The sequence below is a fragment of the Prunus persica genome, chromosome G8 (genome assembly GCF_000346465.2).
Source record: "Prunus persica cultivar Lovell chromosome G8, Prunus_persica_NCBIv2, whole genome shotgun sequence".
In the NCBI taxonomy this organism is placed as follows: Eukaryota; Viridiplantae; Streptophyta; class Magnoliopsida; order Rosales; family Rosaceae; genus Prunus; species Prunus persica.
The window spans coordinates 20,510,593-20,532,379 of NC_034016.1; the positions used below are offsets into that span (position 1 = coordinate 20,510,593).

The 21,787-nt window shown below is 37.9% G+C and overlaps 4 protein-coding genes across 14 annotated transcripts; 2 read left to right on the forward strand and 2 right to left on the reverse strand.

The window, feature by feature from the left end:
• On the forward strand, positions 2,898-6,186 carry LOC18766384. 4 transcript variants are annotated; one of them, XM_020570316.1, is made up of 6 exons: positions 2,898-3,213; positions 3,365-3,391; positions 3,617-3,739; positions 4,533-4,779; positions 4,958-5,023; positions 5,234-6,186. In XM_020570316.1, the coding sequence occupies exons 1-6, from the start codon at positions 3,026-3,028 to the stop codon at positions 5,888-5,890; spliced, it is 1,308 nt and encodes a 435-aa protein (XP_020425905.1). In that variant the 5' UTR covers positions 2,898-3,025; the 3' UTR covers positions 5,891-6,186. The 4 variants fall into 4 exon arrangements, with proteins under 4 accessions (XP_020425905.1, XP_020425906.1, XP_007200007.2 ...); XM_020570317.1 differs by having other exon boundaries at positions 2,899-3,213; positions 3,617-3,667; positions 5,231-6,186; XM_007199945.2 differs by having other exon boundaries at positions 2,903-3,213; positions 5,231-6,186.
• On the reverse strand, positions 8,605-10,789 carry LOC18766869 (cytochrome P450 94A1). The gene has a single exon (XM_007199730.2). It carries the CDS (start codon positions 10,452-10,454, stop codon positions 8,925-8,927), a length of 1,530 nt encoding a protein of 509 aa, XP_007199792.1. The 5' UTR covers positions 10,455-10,789; the 3' UTR covers positions 8,605-8,924.
• LOC18766874 (probable myosin-binding protein 4) lies at positions 12,562-16,640 on the reverse strand. 5 transcript variants are annotated; one of them, XM_020553870.1, is made up of 4 exons: positions 16,465-16,640; positions 14,561-15,826; positions 12,826-14,381; positions 12,562-12,708 (listed from the first exon to the last, which is right to left on the reverse strand). In XM_020553870.1, exons 2-3 carry the CDS (start codon positions 15,708-15,710, stop codon positions 12,847-12,849), a joined length of 2,685 nt encoding a protein of 894 aa, XP_020409459.1. In that variant the 5' UTR covers positions 15,711-15,826; positions 16,465-16,640; the 3' UTR covers positions 12,562-12,708; positions 12,826-12,846. The 5 variants fall into 5 exon arrangements, with proteins under 5 accessions (XP_020409459.1, XP_020409458.1, XP_020409457.1 ...); XM_020553869.1 differs by having other exon boundaries at positions 14,561-15,894; XM_020553868.1 differs by having other exon boundaries at positions 14,561-15,894; positions 15,982-16,640.
• On the forward strand, positions 16,965-21,560 carry LOC18766332 (iron-sulfur protein NUBPL). 4 transcript variants are annotated; one of them, XM_020570455.1, is made up of 10 exons: positions 16,967-17,806; positions 17,874-17,991; positions 18,208-18,274; positions 18,441-18,563; positions 18,930-19,037; positions 19,163-19,260; positions 19,590-19,716; positions 20,105-20,190; positions 20,304-20,429; positions 20,915-21,560. In XM_020570455.1, the coding sequence occupies exons 4-10, from the start codon at positions 18,476-18,478 to the stop codon at positions 21,083-21,085; spliced, it is 804 nt and encodes a 267-aa protein (XP_020426044.1). In that variant the 5' UTR covers positions 16,967-17,806; positions 17,874-17,991; positions 18,208-18,274; positions 18,441-18,475; the 3' UTR covers positions 21,086-21,560. The 4 variants fall into 4 exon arrangements, with proteins under 4 accessions (XP_020426042.1, XP_020426044.1, XP_020426043.1 ...); XM_020570453.1 differs by lacking the exon at positions 18,208-18,274 and having other exon boundaries at positions 16,965-17,786; XM_020570454.1 differs by lacking the exon at positions 18,208-18,274.

The following is a 21,787-nucleotide window of genomic DNA, read 5'->3' on the forward strand; positions in this document are numbered from 1 at the left end:
CCAGCCCGATGGGCTTTCTCAAGCCCGGCTCATAGGTCGGGCTTGGACTTTGAATTTTCTAAAAAAATCCGGTCTAGTTCGGCCCGATATTTTCTTTCTCCTCTTTAAAGCCCAGCCCAGCCCAACCCAAGTCTATTAAATTTAGGTCGGGTTAACCCGACCCGGCCCATTGACGAGCTCTAGCTAGCTGGGCCCTTATTTATTTAGGACTAGTTTGGTGCCCTAGCTAAAGTAGGTACTAGTTAGCCAACCTGAGGAGCCTTGGTGTGACGCGGTTTCGATTGATCCAGACCCAGACCATGTCACACCTTAAGTCCCTAGTGGTTGGAGAGCCTTCCAGTATGACGATTACTCCAACATTATGATTCTCTCACTCTATCTTTTCCGCTGCAACTTCTCCACTTTGCCCCACAAGCCACAACTTTTTACCTGTTGTTGTGAAAATTAATTAATTGTAACTAATAATTAAGTATGTTAATCCCACAATTAATCTTACCTGGACAACTTGACATTGTTGTAGCTAGCTTCCTCCTGATCTCACACACTGATATTTATATATATTTTTTGATGATATTTATAGATTGGAAGAGTTCACTTTCAATTCAAGCATCTACTTAATTCACTTTGATGCTGACTATGTATATGTCACGCCCCGAACTCGGGGTAGGTGAAAATCCCGTGCTCGGCGCGTGAGAAAATAAAAACTAAAATAAAATAAAAATAAAATAAATAATTGTTTAAAATAAACTTCTTTTATAAATAAATATTTAAAATAAAAAATAAAAAAGCTCCCAAAATGTTACAACTTTACAAGAAATAAATAAAGCTCTACTACTCTCATCTAATTTAGCCTTAATTGATTTAATCCTTGTTTTGCCTACTAATTCATCTGAAAAATTAAACAGGGTAAAGGGTGAGCAACCACAGCTCAGTAGGGACATAAGACCTTACCACAATAGATTGATATAACTAAATTATATGACATGCAATCACACAACCAAATATCACATTAATAATAATGCATGAATGAACTTCAATTCTACCCAACCCGTTAATTTATATAATAGGGCAAGCAAATCTGCATGTCCCATACCATGTACTTTACCACTGTGATTCCGAATGCCCCATTATATAAAATAACACCCATATCAATTATCCCATAATTCCCTTTTTGCTAGTCATCTTGTCTAAACCATTGATCTCCAAGCCCAAATCACCCAATCGACAATTATACCGCCGATTTCCTAATCTACTGTGCACACGGGCTCGCCTGAACTTGGTCCCTACAATGGTCAGACTAAACTACACAAAAGATCCTTCCCATTACCCTCTTTTCCCTAATTATTTTCTCAATCCAACAACTCCAACCAATTACCATGACATGATATAAGTATGCCAATATTATGCAAATAGTTCACAATACATAAATATCATATAGTAAGAATATTATACAATATCAAAAATACCCATTATAATAGCACACATAATATAGAATTCACGAAATTTAATTAAATCAATCTTTGTAAAAGGTCACCAAAAAACCCCTACCTCAATTCCAAAGCAAGCTCAAAATTTTAAGAAAACACAAGCTTCTCTCTCCTTTCAATTGTAAAATGCCCTATTTATATTAAGGAAAAGTCGGTTGCTACTAACTTATGGCGGCTAACAAAATAACGTGTTGTCGATTTGGCATGATATTAACAAGATAAGGCTGCCAGCAACCCAAAATTATAGCATGAGGTGTCTCATGCTCTGCAAAGTAAATAGATAAACTCAAGGTGATAATGCATGTAATGAATATAAAACTGCCAGGTATAAAATGTCATAGCATGAGGTGTTGCAAATGTAATAGGATTACTACACCTTTCAACTCAGCCATTTAACATGCATGAAGTGAACTACACATGAATAACAAGCTTCTTTATATATTTATTTAATAATTAAAGAAACTAAATATTATCATAAATATATAAATATATAAGTATTATTATAATAATATTTATAATAATTAAAAAAATATGTAACAACAATATATATAATCAATTTAAATATATAACTAAATAGGCAGTAAAATATATATATTTTTAAAAATTCGGTTTTTCACAGTTTAGCTTCGTGTCAGTCACTTATTTGACTTTGATGCTGACCAGGTCGACCTCGGGCAATCCTTCCAAACCAACTCTGCAAGACCAAGTAGGTCATCGTCTAGAATGAGTGCAACTTGTTAGTAGCGGTTGAGTTTGGACTCACATTTCAGCCGACCCATTTGAGGTCTGGCTTGAGATCAAATGGCCTCTTATGCACAAATTCATACTTGGCCTTTTATGCACTTCCAACAAATAAGCGTGAGAACTCCCACGCTTATAAAAACTTAAATGTTATAAAAATAATTATCATAGTATAAAAAATACCACTGAATATTGGGAGTAAGATTGTATTTGCTCTTATGATTTTTATAATGACAGAACTTTCTCATTCTGATAAAACTCTTCTAGGATTAAGCTCTCACTCTCTCAAATTTCTCTCTCTCTATTTTCTCTTTGGATCGGTGGTGTCCTACAACTGAATGAGCAAGCCTATTTATAGGCAAATTAGATGATTTCCCGTGCATCTCCAAAATCTTCTTTTCCTAACATCATCATCATTTTCCTTTTGACTATTATTTTCTTATTTCATTCAAATTTTCAACAAAATAATACCCGTACATATCAAGTGATAAACGCTTCAAAATGGAAAATGGGAGACACCAATCCCAATTGAGAGTTGGCATTGGGAGGTTAACTAAACTGATGTTGGTTGGCAGATTCTTCCATTGCTAAGTTACCGTTTTAAGCCGATGTTCACTTATGTTTTTTTTTGGGGTAAACACGTTTTATTTCCTCTTTTTTTTGGTTTAATGTACACATCTATGCAGACGTGCTCGCGTTTCATTTATTTGCCCTTGTTTTTTATTGGTCGGACGGACGACTTCTCGACTTTCGAGTCATAGTGAAACTTTACCTTTTTAAGGTTTGATCATAAACTTATGGAACAAAAGTTCCTCGCTGTACGGACAGGTCTTGCTTCTTCACAAGGTCTTGTCCAAAGTCTTTCAAGTTCCGATTTCAGAGCTGAGGACAACGACAAGGAAAACGATACGAAGAAGCTGAAGCTGAAGATGGGCTTCGTGGGTCTTGTTGAATTTGCCTTTCAGTGCTTTGATGTTCTTGCATGGTATGCTTTGCTCTAAGAGAAACAGTTGATCAAATTTTTCTCAGAATATGATATAGTAAGCTTGTCATCATTTCCATGTTGTTTGTGATTTTTTATTTTTCCTCTTGTCTTTTATTTTTTGGGTTTTTTTCTTTTTTGTTTTTAATTGCAGCCCTCTACTTGCTCTGCTGTATCCTCTGTAAGCCTCTCTGCCCCACCCTCATACATTTTTATTTTGAAGAAACAATGTTTTTCTTTACCAATTTTGTTCCGATTTCAAATTTTTCGATATTACATTTGATGATGTCATGATGATGATTACTTTATAATAATTTTGTTTTGATTAATGACGACTTAAAAACTGCAATATCGATGTTGATACAGTGATGAAGATCTCCTTGATGTTTGTATTTTCTTTTGACAGATGTTGTTCCATTAGGGCGATTGAGGCCAATTCTATTTCAGATTCTCAGAGGTTGAATGCTTATTGGGTTGTCTTCTCATTGATTTTGCTCTTTGAACATGCATTTATGAAGTTCCTTGAATGGTAATTCTGCTGTTTATTTTATTGCATATTTTAGGCAAGAAAAGCTTTGACAGAACTTTCAGGCTAGTTATCATGAAATCCTTTCAGAAGTGTGAATTTAATGTTGCGAGTTTCCCCCAAGTTTCGCTCAATTAATTTGATCGTCCATAATTTTTATTTCTTAATACATACATTGTAAATAAAATTGAAAAAGGAATGAGATTTTCAAACATTTCCTAGCCTTCACTAGAATAATAAGGAGAGCAGAGATTTTCACAATCTGGTTGTTCTCAATTTCTGGAATCTTCTTCCGACCGCCATGAAAAATTGTCAGAAGTGAATTTGTGTGCATAATCCATTCATTGTGGTATTATTGAGACGAAACAGAGAGTTTCATAAATAATTTTGAAGTTACTTTTCAAGATGGTTGTGATATATTATGCATGTTTTCATATATGTGGTAGCTTTCTGGTAATACATTCACAATCACATGGAGTAGCAGTTAGTTTAACAGATGTATGAACACAATTGTAATACGTTCATGTTTTCATATTTGACATTCTGCTCATTGCTTTTTTTTTTTTTTTTTCTTTTTCTCATTCAATTCAAACATGTGAAATGGATGTAATTCATCATCTTCAGATCTTTGTCCCTGCAATATCACATCCATCTGCATACTTCCATAAAATCTGCCGAGTTAGGTCTCGGTCAGGTCCTTTTGGATATAGTGCTGCTGACATTTGTTATACAACTTTTCATTGTTCAATGATCATCTAGTTATGTTTCCTATTTTTCCCAAATCTGTACCTGTCAGGCTCCCACTGTGGCCGCACATTAGGCTAATGATTGTCTTCTGGTTGCTGATACCTCAATATGGTGGTGCATTTTATGTCTATAACCACCTTATCCGTCCATGCCTCTCCGTGGACCTACAAATTGTTATCAACTGGTTTAACAAGCGGAAGAAGTCCTCGTTTGACAGAGACAATTTTCTTGCCGAGGTGGAGAGATATGTAAAGGAGAACGGACCTGAAGCGCTGGAAAATATTGTTGCTTCCACAGTAAGTAGGTCGAATTCTATGAAGAAAATATTTTGTTATATATGAATAAATTATTTCCTAGAATATGCAATTGTATAGATGCTTTGAACTGTGGAAAACCACATTCAGTTTTGGTTGTCAAGACCCTCTGTGGAATCTTTGTATAGATGCTTTGACTAATAATACGTTTCTGCTTCAGTCTGAGAAAACAAAGTCAAGTCCCGATGCGAAAGAGTTCAAAGCAGTTTCTCTGGATAATAAAGAGGTACAGTATCCCTGATGCAACTCGTACAAAATTCATAGACTTTTCTATACACTCCAGTGGTTTTTCGTTGATGTCCTTTGTTAGATGAATAATGTTTAATAAGAAATTCAATTTGATTTTGAATTATGCTTGATTTAAAGCGAAAATATATTGTGAATTTAAGTTTGCAATAGCCTAATCTATTAATTTGATGACCTAATGATGCAGAAGACACCTTTTGAAGGTGCTTATGGACTTAAGCCTCAAAATGTTCTTGACTTAGTTCCACTTCCAGAAGAGATGAAGATGAGTGATGATGGAGAGGGTTTGGCGGACCAAGTGAAAAGAGTGCACGAAGAAGTGAGGGCAGTAATAAAGGCTAGTTCTGCAGACAATCAACACCGAAGAGTCAAAGATTTTGAAGAAGGTGACATGGTTTGGGTGCATTTGAAGAAGGAAAGATTTCCAAAAGACACATACCATAAATTGAAGTCCAAGATGTTTGGGCCATATAAGGTGTTGAAGAAAATGAGCTCAATCGCTTACATGATAGAGCTGCCACCGGATCTCCAGATTAGCCCATATTTCAATGTGTTTGATTTGTATTTGTTTGAGGGATTTGATGAAGAAACAATTTCAAAGGAGGCACAACCATATATTGTTGAGGATGTGTTGGATGTCAAAGAGGTGACGTCAAAGAAGGGTAACCAATATAGGCGGTTCTTAGTGAAATGGTTGGGTAAGAATGCTACTGAGAATACTTGGATTGCTGAATATGATTTAAAGAGGATTGTTGCAGAGAGATATGCTGAAGTTGTTAAAGCTTTCTCGCCAGAGTCGACTTCTTCCCAACCTGGTGGAGTTGATGCAGGATCATCTGTTCGTTAGCCAAGTCATTTCAACACACGCAGAAAACCCGCAACCACAAAAGCTTTGGAAAATAAAAATGCCTAGTGAATTTTAAAGCAATCTCAAACAACATGGCAGAGCTTGATGAGATATAAAATAGAGAAGATCCAAACAACATGAGACCCATGGATATGGTAAAAGTATTTTCTTTTATTTGGCCAAGCCTTCAAGGAAGAAGACTATGGATGTGATTAAGTATTTTCTTTCTTTTTCTGGAACAACTAATGTTTAGATAATTCCCAGGAAATTTTATTGATGAGAGGATTTTGATATCATCACAATTTACATCATATGGTAGATAATTTCTATCAACAAACAAAGCCCTTTTTGTAAGTAGGCCTAGCTAGCCAACGCGGGGAACCGTGGTGACGACGCCGTTTTCATCAACCCAGACCCGGACCCGGTTGCACCTCAACTCTTGGGTGATTATAGTTCCTTCGGGGATGACGATTGCATGAACATCAGGCTTCTCTTGCTCTATCTTCGCCGCTGCAACTTCCCCATCTTCTCCGACTATCTCTGGCCATGAACTCTTACCTATATCGAAATCAAAACAAAAACATTTATTTCATTTCCATAATTAATTACAATAATTATTATTGACTAATAATCTACCAAAATTTATTGTATTATTACCTGGACAATATGCAGATGCCATTCTTCTTTCTCCCTCACTCACACTCTCATCAGTCTCAGTTTTCTCAGTCTGATACATAAATATGTAATATATATTTGCAATGGTATTTATTTTAAAGAAATTGAAGGAGGTTTCATTAGCAGACACGTCACACGTGACCAAGGTCTAAAATATCGATGATATCGGAAATATCGGTAGTCTAAAAATATGGAAATTTCGATGGAAATATCGGGATATTATCGATATCGATAAAAATTGAATAAAAACCACGGAAATTGTAAGAAAAACTTGGAAATTTTTATTGAAACTTTGGAGAATGTCAATTTAGTCAATTATCTATGAGTTTATGACAAAAAATTAGAAGAAAATCCATTGCATGATGGATTTAACTAATTTAAGTTGATTATACAGCAAGGGGCAAACACTATGAGTGTAAAAAATATGTAATAATTAATGAAAAAAGATTAAATACACCGTAATCATTCATATATAATGATTTACTATAATATTTTACACTTTATACATTGCATGGTAAGATACATGAATGACTTAGTACCACATAGAGTTCCTACGAGGTTCAAATTTTTCACTATCTTCATCATCTCTATGTGTAGAGTAAGTGTATTGTGAAGAGTAGTCATCAAATGATAAATCCCCAAAATAGTTTTGCATGTAATTGTTAACATACCACCCATATAAATATAAATATAAATATTTTAGCATATTATCACAAAAACATAAGTGATATGGTGTTTAAGGTGTTGGAGGAGTAAAATAGGAGGGGTTCATATCCCCTTTGTGCTTTTTTCTCCCCTTTTTCCCCCTTTTTTTTTAATAACTTTTTTTTCCTTCACATCGATATTTTCGATATTTTCGATATTTTAGCGATATTACACCGATATTTTGACAAAATATTGCTGAAATGTGAGCGAAATTATCGACATCGATATTTTCCGATATTATCGTCGATATTTATACGATATGTACATGGATATGTTCCGAAATATCCGTGATTCAAAAAAATCGAAATATCCTCGATATTTCTTCGATATTATCGATATTTTAAACTATGCACGTGACTACATGTGACATGTCAATGCCTCCGCGAGCTCCATGTACATTTGTCCTTCATGCACACACATAGTTTTGGACCGACCTCGTATTTCATTGATTAGAGCACTTCCACCCTCCCTTTTGCCATAGTTTTGGCCTAGCTCCAAAAACAATCCCCACAAAGTAAAAGTTCCGATGACAATAAGTGAGCTCACAAAACTGGGTAAGATTTGTTTGGACTGCTGCTTTGACAAGCTAATGACATGTTGTTGTCTCGGCAAGCTAATGTCAGCAATCAATTTAAATACCAAAAATATTTTATAAAAAATATTTAAAAAATTCAGAATTTTTTTTCTTATATAAATAACTAGCAATATTCTTCACTTCCCACATTAAAATCTATACAAATTCCTCTCGTTATATCTCATATAAATAGTATTTGTCATTGAGTTGCTATGGCAATCACTATTCACATGAACAGTGTTTACCTTGTCTTTTTCCATAGCACAATGGAATGGAAGTGCTCTTAATTATGTGTCTCTTTTTTTATAATTAATTGAACATATTTGTTTAATTATCGTTTATATTAAGGTATGAGAAAATTTTAGCAATCTCCTTTTGAATTATACCCCTTATCATTCTATTTTTGTGCTATGTACTTTTAATTTGGTTTTCAACTCCTCTAATCTTTCAAAATGTGTTAATATACTTTTTCAGTCAAGTTTATAACATGTGTTATTTTGTAAGAGGCCACATCTTATCTGGAGAAGGAATGACTCTGATATATGAGGAGCCAAACATTCTCCTAATTTTATTAGCATAAATGTCAATTCACTCAACATGACTTCCAATTGACTATTCGATTGGGGGGTAAAGGTGAAAACGGACAAAAAGCGAGTGAAAATGAGGTGTGAAAGGAAGAATGTCAATTTGAGTGGGTCAAATCATATATTAACGTGAATGAACAGAAATGCCCTTAAATTTAAGGAAGCAATTAATATAGTTGACAAAAAGAAGAACATTGACATGTTTTGAAAGATGATGAACGTTTGGAACAAGTTAAGAAAGACCAAGTGGAACAAAATCTATAGTTGAGGGAGCATGGGTCAACTTTTCTTTAAACATAGTGCTTGATGAACAAGTAATCTGCTAATTGCATACTCAACTCAAGAAATAATAATAATTAAGAATCTACCTGCATGCTTACGATCGTAAACCTTCAACTTAATTACGCACGTACTAATTAAACCAACGCTGTAGCTATTGTTAAGCCTACATCGTGTACACACTGAAAATCTGTGAACAAAACATACATATTCTTCATCAAGCCCTCTCCACAATGGTGACCGGAAAGCCACCTTTCATTTTTCCGGTGATGTAGGGCACAAACTCTGGCTGGGCTCTACCCTCCCTCTCCACCGGGACCACCTTAAACCTCTTCAAAACCGCACTCACCACCCTCTTCATCTGCAGAAACGCCATCTCCTTCCCCAAGCAGATCCTGGGCCCCGCCTGAAACACAGGGTAGCTGAACGAGTCCCTCCCGACAAACTTCCACTTGTGGGCCCCATTCTCCTCTCTCTCCAGCCACCTATCGGGCCTGTACTCTGCCCAGTCCTCCCCCCAAATCTCCTCCATCCGCCCCATCGCGTACACGTGGTAGGTCACCGTCATTCCCTTCTTCACCTTCGTCCCGTCCGGCAAAACGTCGTCCTTCATCGCCTGTTTGCTGTCCGCGGCAACCGGCGGGTACAGCCTCATGCTCTCGCACAGCGCCGCGTGAGTGTACACCATCTCCTTCACCTCGTCGTAACCCCCTGCGGCCGACTCCAACTCCGCCGTTCCGCTGATCTCCTTTAGAATCTCGTCTTCCACATGTGGGTTCTGCGATAGTAGCCAGAAGAACCATGTGAGAGCTGCCGACGTGGTGTCTCGGCCGGCGAGGGTGAAGCTGATGACGATGTCGGTGACGAACTTTTCATCCGAGTGGCCTGAGCCTAAGAACCGGGAGAGGAGATCCACGGACTCTAGAGCCTTCGTCTCGTTCAGCTCTCGCTTCTTTTCCCTAACAATGGTGTTCGCGAACTCGCGAACTTCAGAGACCGCAGCTCGGAGGCGCTTCTCGGAGCCAATTCCGAGAACCCTTTTGAGCTTCCACACTGGGGGTAACGAACTGAACCTGTCGCTGCTGATTTGAACTGCGTCGTCGAAAGCTACTGCGAATTTGGCTTCGGGCAGAGAGGGTAACAGGTAAGCCGGATCGTACCCAAATGCGATTCTGCTAATGTTATCGAAGGCGAAGCGTTGGAGAATGTCCTGGAAGTCGAGAATTGAATTGCTGGTGGCGGAGGAGGAGAGAATGGGAATGAGGCGGTCGGAGAGCTCGGCGTCGACGACCTGTTCGACGAATTTACGCAGAGACTTGGTGTTGAATTCGTGGCTGGAGACTTGGCGCTGGAACTTCCAGTTGTCGCCGTCGGCGTTGAAGATGCCGTCGCCGAGGAGGTCGGTGAGGGTGGTGCGGAAGGTGTTGCCTTTTTCGTAGATGGGGAAATGGGTCTTGAGGATGTGCTGGACGACAGTGGGGTTGGCCGTGACGACGAAGTGCTTGCCCAGAGAGTGGTGGAGGGTGAAGGTGTTTGATGGCGAGCTTCGGAGCAGGTCTGTGAACCATGGGAGCCTGCGTTCATGGTTTTTGGAGAGGGTTATGAAAGAGCCGATTATTGGGTATGATTTGGGGAGCTTGGTGTTGTTGCTGGTTTTGGGGTTAGGTTGTGATGAAGCCTTGAAGACGAAGAAGAAAAGTAGGGGAAGGAGGACCAGGGAGGCCAAGGTTAAGAGCTGAAGAAACATGGCTGATAATGGCAGAAAAATGGAAGTCTTATTTTGGGTGTTCGACGAAATGGCTGACTGAAGTAATGGGTTTGTACAGCTTGGTAGTGCTTCTGGTTTGTGATTTCTTGATGAATAGGTGGCAAGGTTTGGTTGCTATTATAGTATCACTTTGGTTTGGTTTGATTGGATTGGATTGGAAGTCTTTGCTTCATAAAGAGCTTCACGGACTTATGAAATGTTCACAGAATGACAAAGACGTCGATACGTAAGCAAAGTCGTCATGATGGTTTGATTGGACTAGACGCAGGCACATGTATGTGTGAACACTGAGGCACGGACCTATGTTCTCCCAATTTGGGATTTTTTGTTTGATTTGAGTTTAATCGGGTCTAGTCAACCGACTCATTTTAATACCATGTTAAAACTTCAGAGGGGCAGATTCTTGGCCTACCACTAGCAACATCGATATTGTTGCTAACATAACCATTTGTTTAACATGTGTAGGGTTTTATACAAAAAGCCTCGATGTTATTAGGAGTAAAACTATTTATTATATGGAACTTTTTATTTTGTTAAGTTTTCAATGTAAGACTTATGTATTCTTCAACAATATAGTAAACCCAAAAACCTGTATTGTCTCGAGCCCCTACTTTCCCTTGGTCTCTTGATAATATTATGGATTGGTGAAAATAATATGACAATTTGAGTTTCTCTCATTTCTTTTCTTTTTCTGTGATCCTCTCACTATATACTATTTGTTTGTGTTTGCTTTAAGAAAGTAGAAGCAACCCTGCTTTGCAAAGTCCCCCTTCATTGTTTGAATTGCTACTGGGAAATAAAATGGGTAAAAGCTTTTTCAGAATAATAAAAAATGATTCAAACATTAGAAGTTCTTATGGGTTATAAAAGCATTCGGAACACTTCTTAACAAAGGCACGTTGATGAAGCACTTGGGTTTTTATGAAAAATTTCAGTGTATTTCTGATAGAAGCAGTAAAAACGGTTATGAGCAGAAACACTTTCTAGACAAGTATTTACAAAGAGTGCTGCTAAACGAACCCTAATATAAAATGACCAAAAAAGATATATTGAATTATGAAACAAATAAAATTTTAATAAGTACACCTTACTTACTATATTCAACCCTTATCAGACGTAGAAAAGTTTTCATATTGCTTGGTGCTCACGAATAACGCAGCGAGTATTAGTTTAGGATTGGTATTACGAAATTAAAGATTTTGATGAAACCCAAAATCTGAAAAGAGGGCACAAATTCATACAAAAAGAAAAACTTGATTTAGGATTGGTATTAGAGTGTTGTATTATAGCTATTTTTGGTAATTAAATGAGGTGTACTTATTTAATTTTATATTTTGATTAAAATATTAAGATTAACTTAAATTATAGGGTGTACTCAATTAATTTTAAGGTTCGTTTAACAACACTCTTTACAAATGGGTTCTAACATGATTCTTGTGTTTGTATTCATTATTTTTGTATGTTTTTCTTTCCACTACGTAAGCAAAACCGTCACAAAGGCAATGAGGGTCGTTATCATCTGTGACAATGGCACATTACTGTTTCTTCGTTATGGGAGTTTTCTATGTTCAATGTACGGTCACCAAAGGATTGGACAAAGGCCTGTAAGCCTTTTGAAACTTGAAAGCTTAGCCAGGAAGTATCCACCAATCCCGTTGCACAGTCGTGTTCCAAAAGTCAAGGAACGCATTATTGCCAAGGTCATCGAGTTATTATATGTAACCACCAAGCAAGTTACTTAGCAAAGGCACTTCTTACATCGTGGGCTCATTGTGTGATTAGTTATTGTGAGATGAATGTTGTTTATATATGTTACATGTTAGAACTTTTCGTTCCTACGTTGGGTTTGCATACTTGAATTTACTTAGCAAACAAATGGAATTTAGTCGATAAGAGATACAAGCAGTCCTATTTTGCAAACCCAAATTTGCGTGACGCTATTTGAGAAAACTTTGGGGTAAACTCTCTAAACTGACTATAACAGATCTGCTTGAATTTACAATGGAAGTGGCTTGGTACCTGAACACCCCACCCCACCCCGGCCCCCCCCCCCCCCCCCCCCCCCCCCCCCTTTTTTTTTTTTTTTTTCTTTTCTTCCAAGAGTCATTTTGGGTTTTCAAGATTGTAGGTGACCGAAGGAATGCAATTGATTTCTTCATTTTTGCACTCAGATGATCGCTGATTGAAACTCGAAGCATTGGTTTTGATTTCTGCCTTTGTATTTCAAATAAATCTGAGAAAAAAAAATGCATGAATGGTAAAGTAAATGCAGGAAAACATATTTTGAAAAAATGTAGGAAAATTATGCAGAAAGCAAAAGCACATTTAAGTCTTTTGATAACATACTTACCATGTGATGGTGCAGCTGAGGTTAGGAAACAGACTGACATCTGAAAGCGGTCCCAATTTTTCGCAATTCTCGCAGCTGATGAGCTATGTCTTGAACAAACCGTAGGCCTTCATTTCCATTTTGAAGAGAGTAAAGCATGTGCTCAAGAAAATCATGATCAGTCTCTAGTGCCTCCAACCTATCATTAAGGTCTGAGATTTCATTTTCCAGAACAACCAACTCGGTTTCTCTATGATCCATGAAATCATTTTGCCCATGGAAATCGGAATCATTTTTTTCTTCATGGTCTAAACTTTCAGAATGAGCTGGCCCCTCTTGAGCAGCAGAGCTTCCGTTAGATACATGTAAATCTTTTTGTCCATGCACAACATTCTCTTCAACCTGACCATTTAATAGAACCCTCTCCTTTATAGGAGTCTCTTCTTGAATTGGTTCATCATCCATATACTTTCTAGCCTGCCCACCATTAGGCATGTTGAAGGGAACCCCATTACAGGAAATTTCAGAAAGCTTCCTCTCCAAGCTCTTCAAACAATTTGAAATGTATAATTTTTCATCCTCAAACTCTAAAAGCGTAGTTTCAGAAAAAAGACGATCATTACTAGCTTCGGGTACCTCAGTATCCATTGAGTTACAAGCAACTTCAACATCCTTTTCTATGCCGGGCACAACAGTACTTGAGTTGCAAGTAACTTCGACATCATTCTTTATGATGGGCACATCAGTACTCTCAGTGGTGTCAATTTCACCCTTCAAATTAGAGCTTTTGAGCGGCATATTCTCCATTGTTTCATCTGGGACATCAAACTTTGAAAATTCTAGCTCTGCTTCCAAGTCCTGTATCTCTTTCTCCTTTTCAGCCAGGAGATCATTGGCTTTTTCCAGTGCGTCTACATCAAACTCAGCCTGCTCTTCCATCATTCTTAAGTACTGAAGGGCCTCCATATGAATTGCAGCTTTCTCTTCTTGCAGCTTCGTGATCATGGCCATTGCCTGATTTGCAGCAATTGTGGAAGCACTCCTTTCTTCCTCTAATTCCTTATACAATTCCTTTATGCATTTTCTGTAATATTCAACCTGTCGTTTTAACCGATCATCTAGACTTTCACCTTCAATTTCACTGACATAGCCTTCATCCAGAGATTCAAGAGCAGATTCTACTGATGCTGATGTATGAATCATTGGCTTTGGATTAGATTTGGAAGCATCAGTTACCTGCTTTTCATCAGCGCAACCATTTACCCCAGACATTGTATTATTTGATGATAAATTACTCTGCTGAGCAGAAGAAATTTGTGAAGCCAACGGTTTCAGTTCCCCATTAACTCCCTTCAATGTAGGTTCTTTAACAATACCAGACAAATCTGCTTCTTTACCGGTGGCTGCTGACTCAGACACAACATTTACACTAATATGATTTGGCTTTACAAGAGCTGGATCATCTATGATAGGATCAGTTTTAGCAGATGCTCCATCTGTTGCCCTTATAGACTTCAAAAGTTCATCGTTCTTATTGGTGGATGCATGTCCAATGTCGCTTGTCCCAGTACCATCTGCTAAAAATTTCAAAAAAGGAGCAATGTAATATTTATCAATGGCATGCATGAGAGAGAGAGAGAGAGAGAGAGATAATTTAGACATATCTGATGATTCCCCAACTAACAAGTGTCATCTAGAGTAGTAAGTTCATAACTCAAGTGAATTGGAATCCTAAGATGAGGAAGGTTGAGCTTACTTTTTTCAACAACATTAGATGATGGGGGGGCATCATCTGGTGAAATAAGCTCAGCTAATGCAGAAGGATTGGACGTCCAACTCGCTTGCTGCCAGTTAGGCTCATCGAAGCCATTCTCAACAGCAACATTGGCACCCAAGACCTTTACCTCAGAGGCCTTGCTACCATCTGGCTGCACACATGGATCAGAAGGTGAAGGTTTGTCTTTGTAGGAAACATTGCTTTGCTTTGCTGGATTCAAACCTTCCACTGGTGCTTTGAATGGATTTTCTGAAGCACATTGAACTACAAATCGTTCCCTCTTAGGCTCATGAATTCCACTGATGAAACTGCTCCCATCGTCGTCATCAGAAAATGGAAACTCAGAGTCAGTATCAGAACTAATCTTCAACTCAGTGTATCCTACATGTGACAAGGGATCCCAACCAATTTTTCCCGGAAAACGGGCAGAGTCAGTATTAGAACAAACCCTCAACTCAGTGTATCCTCCTACATGTGACATGGGATCCCAGCCAACTCTTCCGGAACCACGAACAGTTACTGAGGCAGGAAATTTATCCCTCATCTTCTTTGAACCATCCCGACGAGGTAAACGGCTACGGGTTGAAAAACGTGGCAAAGGAATATTAGGTTTGGGACTAGGTGACTTCCGTCGCAGTCCTTGAGCATTTTCTCTAGGTCTCCGATGCCTACTGCAATAAGAGCATGGACTTGCACCCACAGAACTATGAACAAAATTTCTCTTCTGGTTGGACCTCTTTGAACCGGAACTTCGAAGATCCAATCCTGACTTACCATCCAAAAGAATGTGCGTTTCTGGGTTGGAATCTTCACAAGTTTCATTTCCATCATGCTTACCATAAACTTGACGAGCTATCCAAGACGAGAGCTCTGATATGTGGTTGCTGCAAAGTAGATCCTGATAAAGTTGAGGTTTTTCGTTGCCTATAACATGTTCAAACCTCGAGCAAAAGATGCAAGGCTTTTGCAAATTGCAATAGTTTGCAAATTTAGTCAGCAAATAGGATAATAGTCCATTGACAAGCAGAAGAAATATAAAAAACCATTCACATGCTGCAGATGTTAGAATGGCTACAAACCCCTCTAAGTTCTTCTGCACTTGTACAGAAGAATTTTCCTTTGCTGCCATCTGCCTAACAATTGCTCTAGAATCTCATGACCTTCCAGTTAGGAAAACTCAAGGAAATCACTGGTTGAAAGATAATAGATGCTCCTACCCTCCCAAATCAAAGTTAAGCATCCCATCTTCAACCGGCCAAAGCAAGACACAAGGAATCAATTAGGAACATCAAAACCACAGCATTGCAGTTAAGCTACAAACAACAAAAAAAGGAATTAAAAACAACAATTTTTTTTAAAAAAATTTCAATGCAGACCATATGTAATTGTGCATCACCAACCATGATAGAAGCTACTAACAGCAAGTCCCAGAACAAAACCACCCATCAAACTCTCACCATCCCAACTGTGCGATATAATGACAAATCAACTAACAACGATAAACTTAAATAGAAACCAAAGGAAACTCACCTAACCTAATAAATGTGATCAACCAAACCCAGATTCAGTTCAAGAAAACCTATTTTGTGTGATTCAAAAACAAAGCAAGAAACTTTCAGCAAATTCTAATGTTTTCATGCATTTCAAAGATTGCCCACCATAGAAATTTCTCCGCATAATTGTATAAAATGAAGGAATGAACAAAACAACCCACACACAGATATGATCATCAAAAGGGTACCATCCAACACAATGCACATTGCGATTTCAGAAAACAAATTAAACTAAATAGTCTGATCCTAAACAGAATGAAATTTCACATCTTTTATACATTTCGCGGAAAAAGGACGGCAGAAAAAATAAAATAAAAAAAGCGGGCTTACCTGATATGGAAGCTTGACGGAGGATCAAAAGGTGAAAGAGGAAGAAATGCAAATATGGATTAAAAGCATAATGAAAAGAAATCTGTAAAAAGAAAATTGAAAAAACAAAAGGAAGAAGTAGGCGGAATTACGAGCAGGTCCTTAGCGTGGGAAAGTGACTGACCGTTGAAACCAACCGTCTGAGATTTGTTTGGATGCCAATAAAAGCGAAGCTCCAAGGTCAGCTGGTTTTATGTATTGTTAGTTGCGCACGAAATAACACGTAATAAAAATCATGAAATGTGGCCACCCATCCTATTTTATTGTGATAGATAAGATAGTCATTAAGTTATGTATTATTGGATACATTTTCAAAAATATATATGATGAAAAATTCAAAACTTTTTATTTGAAGTGCATCTGTACGTGAGAATATATATGAATGAAACAAGCGAATGATATATGTATCATCCTTGAAAGTACATGCTCATGTGTAGAATATGTAAATAATGCATTCACTTTACCTATATACAAGTAGTTTACTCAAAGATCATGTTTAATGATTGAGATTAGATTGAAATGTGAGATAAAATTGAATTGCATTAAATTGAAGAAAATAACACGAATGCATTGATGTGTTTGATACGAAACATTATAGAATTATGATCATATCCAACTCATCGCTCTTCTAGCCGATATTATTGGTACGATGTTATGCGGCACGAATAGGTTCACCTGTCAAATCGAGTATGTTGACAGCTGCTCTCCCAAATCCAATGTGGACTATTTCTTTTCTTCTTAATCAAAACCAAATCAATGGTAATTTGTGTGCCAATATTAGGGTTTATAGTGTAATTTTATCAAAAACAGAAACTAGCCTCTAAAACACTTTCTCACATCACGTGCCAACACATCTTTTGACACGTGCAACCAGAGGCCCAATGAGGCCTAAGTGACCGAAAGCCCAAATTATAGGGGCTTAAATTTAAACTGAAATTTGGAAGGGGCCGCGCGAACGCAGGCCCCCACTGCCACAAATTATGACGTTGGCTCTCCCACGTTGGGGAGACCATAGGCGGGCACCCCTCCTAAGTGCAATGGAGGTCACCAACCCAGGCCATGGGCCTTCTTGATCACCCATAGACCCCGTCCAGGTAAGTATGGAGCAATTGTCCTCCTCGACCCTTTTTATAATCTCTCTTCGCTCGCACTCGGCTTCACTCTGTCGATGTGGGATATAACAACCACCACCGACTAAAACTCTAAAACCCAAAAAAGAACAGAAGAACACTCTCAGGGTGACGAGTCGTGGAAAGATGAAGGAGCTACTGAGGTCGTTCACTGTGAGTTTTTGTGCTTCTGGGTATGTCCAAAATTGTTTGCTTTTCGTTTGGAGTTTGTGAAATGAGCTGATTATTTTGTGTGCACAGAAGCTTGGAGGTGTTAGGGGTTATAGCGCGGGGAGGAAAGACCTTCGGATTAAGGGGGTTAAGCATACCATAGCCGTTGCTTCTGGTAAAGGGGGTGTGGGCAAGTCCACCACTGCAGGTATGTCTTTTGGCTTTTGGCAACATGGTTTTCGTCTACATGTTATGCTGAAAGGGATGAGCTTTGTTGAGTTTTTGGGTGTTTTAGCTTTGTGGGTCATGCTAAATTTGTCTAAATATGGATCTTTTCGGTAATTACATTGGTCTGGACAAGAGTAGTTTTCTGGGATTTTGGACGAGTAGTTTAAAGAACCAAGTTTTCTTTGTTGATTTTCAGCTCTTTGGCTTATTTTTCCGATTGAAAAAGGAAGAATCTTTGCCTTATTGGGTGCTGGAGTTGTGAGGTAGCTCTTAGTGCTTTACCGATTTGAGATGGTCGATATAGACATGATAATTTTGTGTTCACCTTCTCTCTGATTTCACATTTTAACATATTAACGCTTCCATAGCCGTGCTTATTTTCTGGTTTTGCTGATTTAGAATAACTTAGCATAGTGGTTGGACTTGCAGTTAATCTGGCTGTTGCACTTGCTAACAAGTGTCAAATGAAGGTTGGCTTGCTTGATGCTGATGTATATGGACCAAATGTTCCAATCATGATGAAGCTCGACAAAATGCCAGAAGTGAATGAAGGTATTTATTTACTTATTTCTCACTTAAGAGATGTAACCTGGCAACTAAACTTTCCAATCAGTTTTAGCTCAAGTGTCTCAAAAACAAAACTTGATGTATCAGTCTTTGCAATTTCACAATTTATTATTTACTTATTTCTCACTTAAGAGATGTAACCTGGCAACTAAACTTTCCAATCAGTTTTAGCTCAAGTGTCTCAAAAACAAAACTTGATGTATCAGTCTTTGCAATTTCACAGTTTAAGAGATTGTTAACTCCTCCTTTTGCTAAACCAGGCATTATAATGCGAATTAAATTCAGTTTTTCGTATTTGCTAATCAAACATGATCTAAGGAATAAGCTTCTATGTGTCATTTCATCGTCAAGTCCGCTTGTGGGCTCTGCAGAATACAAGTCCTCTAATCAAGTATCACTCTGCATCACAACGTGGGCACATTAAATCTGATGTTATCTTTATTGTGAAGCAAACATCTAGTAAGGACTTAAAACTGAGACATACAAAACCATCAGACATATACATTTCTTAGCTTTTATCCTACTATGTATTGATTATTTAGTTCATACTAGAGAATATTAACATTATGGTCTTCTTCTACCAGATAAAAAAATGGTTCCAATTGAGAGCTATGGAGTCAAGTGTATGTCGATGGGACTTCTTGTGGCCAAGGATGCCTCACTTGTTTGGAGAGGTCCTATGGTATAACTTTTAAGTCTTTTCTTGCTTAAGGTTCTATTTAACTTGAGGTTCCCTCTCGTAAATTGATTGTTGATGCTAAGAATTAGTGCCAGTGTGCAGACTATATTATTATTTAAACACAGTTTAAGAGATTTTGTTTTCAACCCCTTGATGTAATTGTACTCAGAATCATGAGAGAATGTAAACTAATTAATTCAAGTGAGGTTCCGTTTGAAATGTAACCAAGTGGATTTTATTTTTTTTGGGTGGTCAAATCCTTATATGATACAAAGATAAAGAAAGTATTTCCATTCCTTGTTTCTCACAAGGATTTAATTTAATTATTGCAGGTATCAAGTGCTCTTGAACAAATGACAAGGGGGGTTGACTGGGGAAATCTTGATGTTCTTGTGGTAGATATGCCCCCTGGGACTGGTGATGCTCATATTACTGTATCCCAAAGGCTGCAGTTATCAGGTACTTGAAAAACTTAAGCTCAAAATGCTTTTGTAGCTATGTTTAAACATTTCCTCGTATTCTGGCCGCCATCTTATGGTTCTTCAAGGATCCTTTTATGCATTATGTTAGATATCAAGGAAAATCAATTCTGGCTTCGGTAGATTTCATATAAAAAGGAATTCATAAATAAAGGATAGTGATTGTGTATTTGTCAGTACCAAAATTTTCATGTTTCTGAAGACATGCAAACTAGTGCTCATAACAAACACCCCCTCTCCCCTCCCCTCTCTTCTTACCCCTCACTCCTTCCAGAACATCTAAGTAACAATCCATTTTTACCTTTCCAAAATTAGTTTTGGTTTTGCAACTTTCATTTGGTTTTTAACAATTGTTGGTTTGTTAATAGGTGCATTAATTGTTTCAACACCTCAAGATGTTGCATTAATGGATGCTCGGAGAGGAATTAACATGTTCTCTAAAGTCGAAGTTCCGGTATGAATATTCTTCAGATCATATTTTGATATGTCTTCATTTATCATTGAAAGTTTGTGGAGATCATTTATGGAATAATTTTTACCGTAGTCAAATTCTGATTGCTGTTGTAGATTTTGGGAATTGTAGAGAACATGAGCTGTTTTAAATGTCCAAACTGTGCTGAACGCTGGTTCATTTTTGGGGAAGGAGGGTCTCGTAAGACGGCCGCTGAGATGGGTGTGGATTTTGCTGGCGAGGTATGCTAATTAGTTTCATCTGTTTCATGACTGGTTACTGTTATAACTTTCCGTGCAACCCTTTAAGGTTGATTCAATTGGTATCAACTCCAGTTGGGTCTGGATGCTTCGCTTTCTCTCCTTCCCTCTCTGTCTCTGTCAATTTTCTGGTTAATATGCGTACCTCATGTTAGTTCAATGTACACATATTTGATAAAACTTCAAATTGTGATTTGAGTGCCATGCTGTGTCTGGCACACAACACTTGAAGGGCTTCTTCAGAAGTTCTTTGCTGGGTAGTGAAGTAAATCGAAAGAAGCTTTATGACGTTACGTGTTTTCATTTTTTCTCGTTGATCCCATATTTATAAATAGCAACACATTTTGATTTTCATAACTGGATTTTCGTCAGTTTGGCCATCCCCAAGTAGCTGAGTTTAATTCCTTTCTGAGATGAGTAGCAACTATGGTCATCAATCTTTTTAATCAAGCTGCGTAATGTTTCAGATACCATTAGAAGTGGGGATAAGACAAGGCTCCGACGACGGTGTCCCAATAGTAATATCGGCACCTGATTCTGATGTCTCCAAAGCATATGTTGATATGGCTCAGAAAGTTGTCGACAGACTTGAGGAATTGTCAAAGGAAGAACAATCTCGTCCACAGTTTAACCTTTGATTTTGTGCTGTCCACTTTAGCAGCTGAATGAAACCTTTGCTACACATTCAGCAGGGCAGTAGTGGCAGATTCACTTGTGCATGCGTGCTTTTTGTAATTTTTCCTTAACATTATTAGAGCTGTCTTGACCTGCGAGTTAAGTAGGGAAAATGCCAAGTCCTTTTTAGCCCTAGCGGTAAAGGGAGGGTGGACTTGGTTATGGAAATTTGTCCCATTCTGCAAGTGACTTGTAGCTCAACTGATTTAAAGTAGTAACTGTCCTACTCGAGATCTTATGTTCGAATTCATGACCTCCAATATCGCGTGTATCAACAATCATGGTCATGTTTGCAGTAGGTGCACCTGGAAACCCTAATTGAAGTGTTTGTAGTAGGTACACTTCCCAAGAAGTCCTTAAGGTGCTGGATATTTTGAGGGTTAGAACCAATTTGCATGTATTCTTCTTTTACCTTTGCAAACTTGCGTTTCCATCCAATCTTTGTCATGATGATGACAGAATATGGTTCATATTCCCAACCCCCCTGAATAGGGAAGCTTTAGAACATGCATCTAAAATTTGGACCTCTAATAGTGGACCTATCTTTTAAATGGATTATTGAAGAACAAGTCAACCACTTTCATGTACTTGGAAATGAATTGAGACTTTCTACCTGTGAAAATTACGTAAATATATTGTTTTGTTCGCTTGTACATGCCAGGTTG

Excerpts from the sequence above, each read along its gene's own strand:
- LOC18766332 (XM_020570453.1), top strand. The coding sequence starts at position 17,760 with ATGAAGGAGCTACTGAGGTCGTTCACT. Across the intron at positions 19,717-20,104 it reads CCAAAGGCTGCAGTTATCAG|GTGCATTAATTGTTTCAACA; the intron begins GTACTTGAAAAA and ends GTTTGTTAATAG. Across the intron at positions 20,430-20,914 it reads GTGTGGATTTTGCTGGCGAG|ATACCATTAGAAGTGGGGAT; the intron begins GTATGCTAATTA and ends GTAATGTTTCAG.
- LOC18766384 (XM_007199945.2), top strand. The coding sequence starts at position 3,026 with ATGGAACAAAAGTTCCTCGCTGTACGGACAGGTCTTGCTTCTTCACAA. Across the intron at positions 3,214-3,364 it reads TGCTTTGATGTTCTTGCATG|CCCTCTACTTGCTCTGCTGT; the intron begins GTATGCTTTGCT and ends TTTTAATTGCAG. Across the intron at positions 4,780-4,957 it reads AAAATATTGTTGCTTCCACA|TCTGAGAAAACAAAGTCAAG; the intron begins GTAAGTAGGTCG and ends TTTCTGCTTCAG.
- LOC18766869 (XM_007199730.2), bottom strand. The coding sequence starts at position 10,454 with ATGTTTCTTCAGCTCTTAACCTTGGCCTCCCTGGTCCTCCTTCCCCTA.
- LOC18766874 (XM_020553870.1), bottom strand. The coding sequence starts at position 15,710 with ATGGCAGCAAAGGAAAATTCTTCTGTACAAGTGCAGAAGAACTTAGAG. Across the intron at positions 14,382-14,560 it reads ATCTAATGTTGTTGAAAAAA|CAGATGGTACTGGGACAAGC; the intron begins GTAAGCTCAACC and ends TGAAATTTTTAG.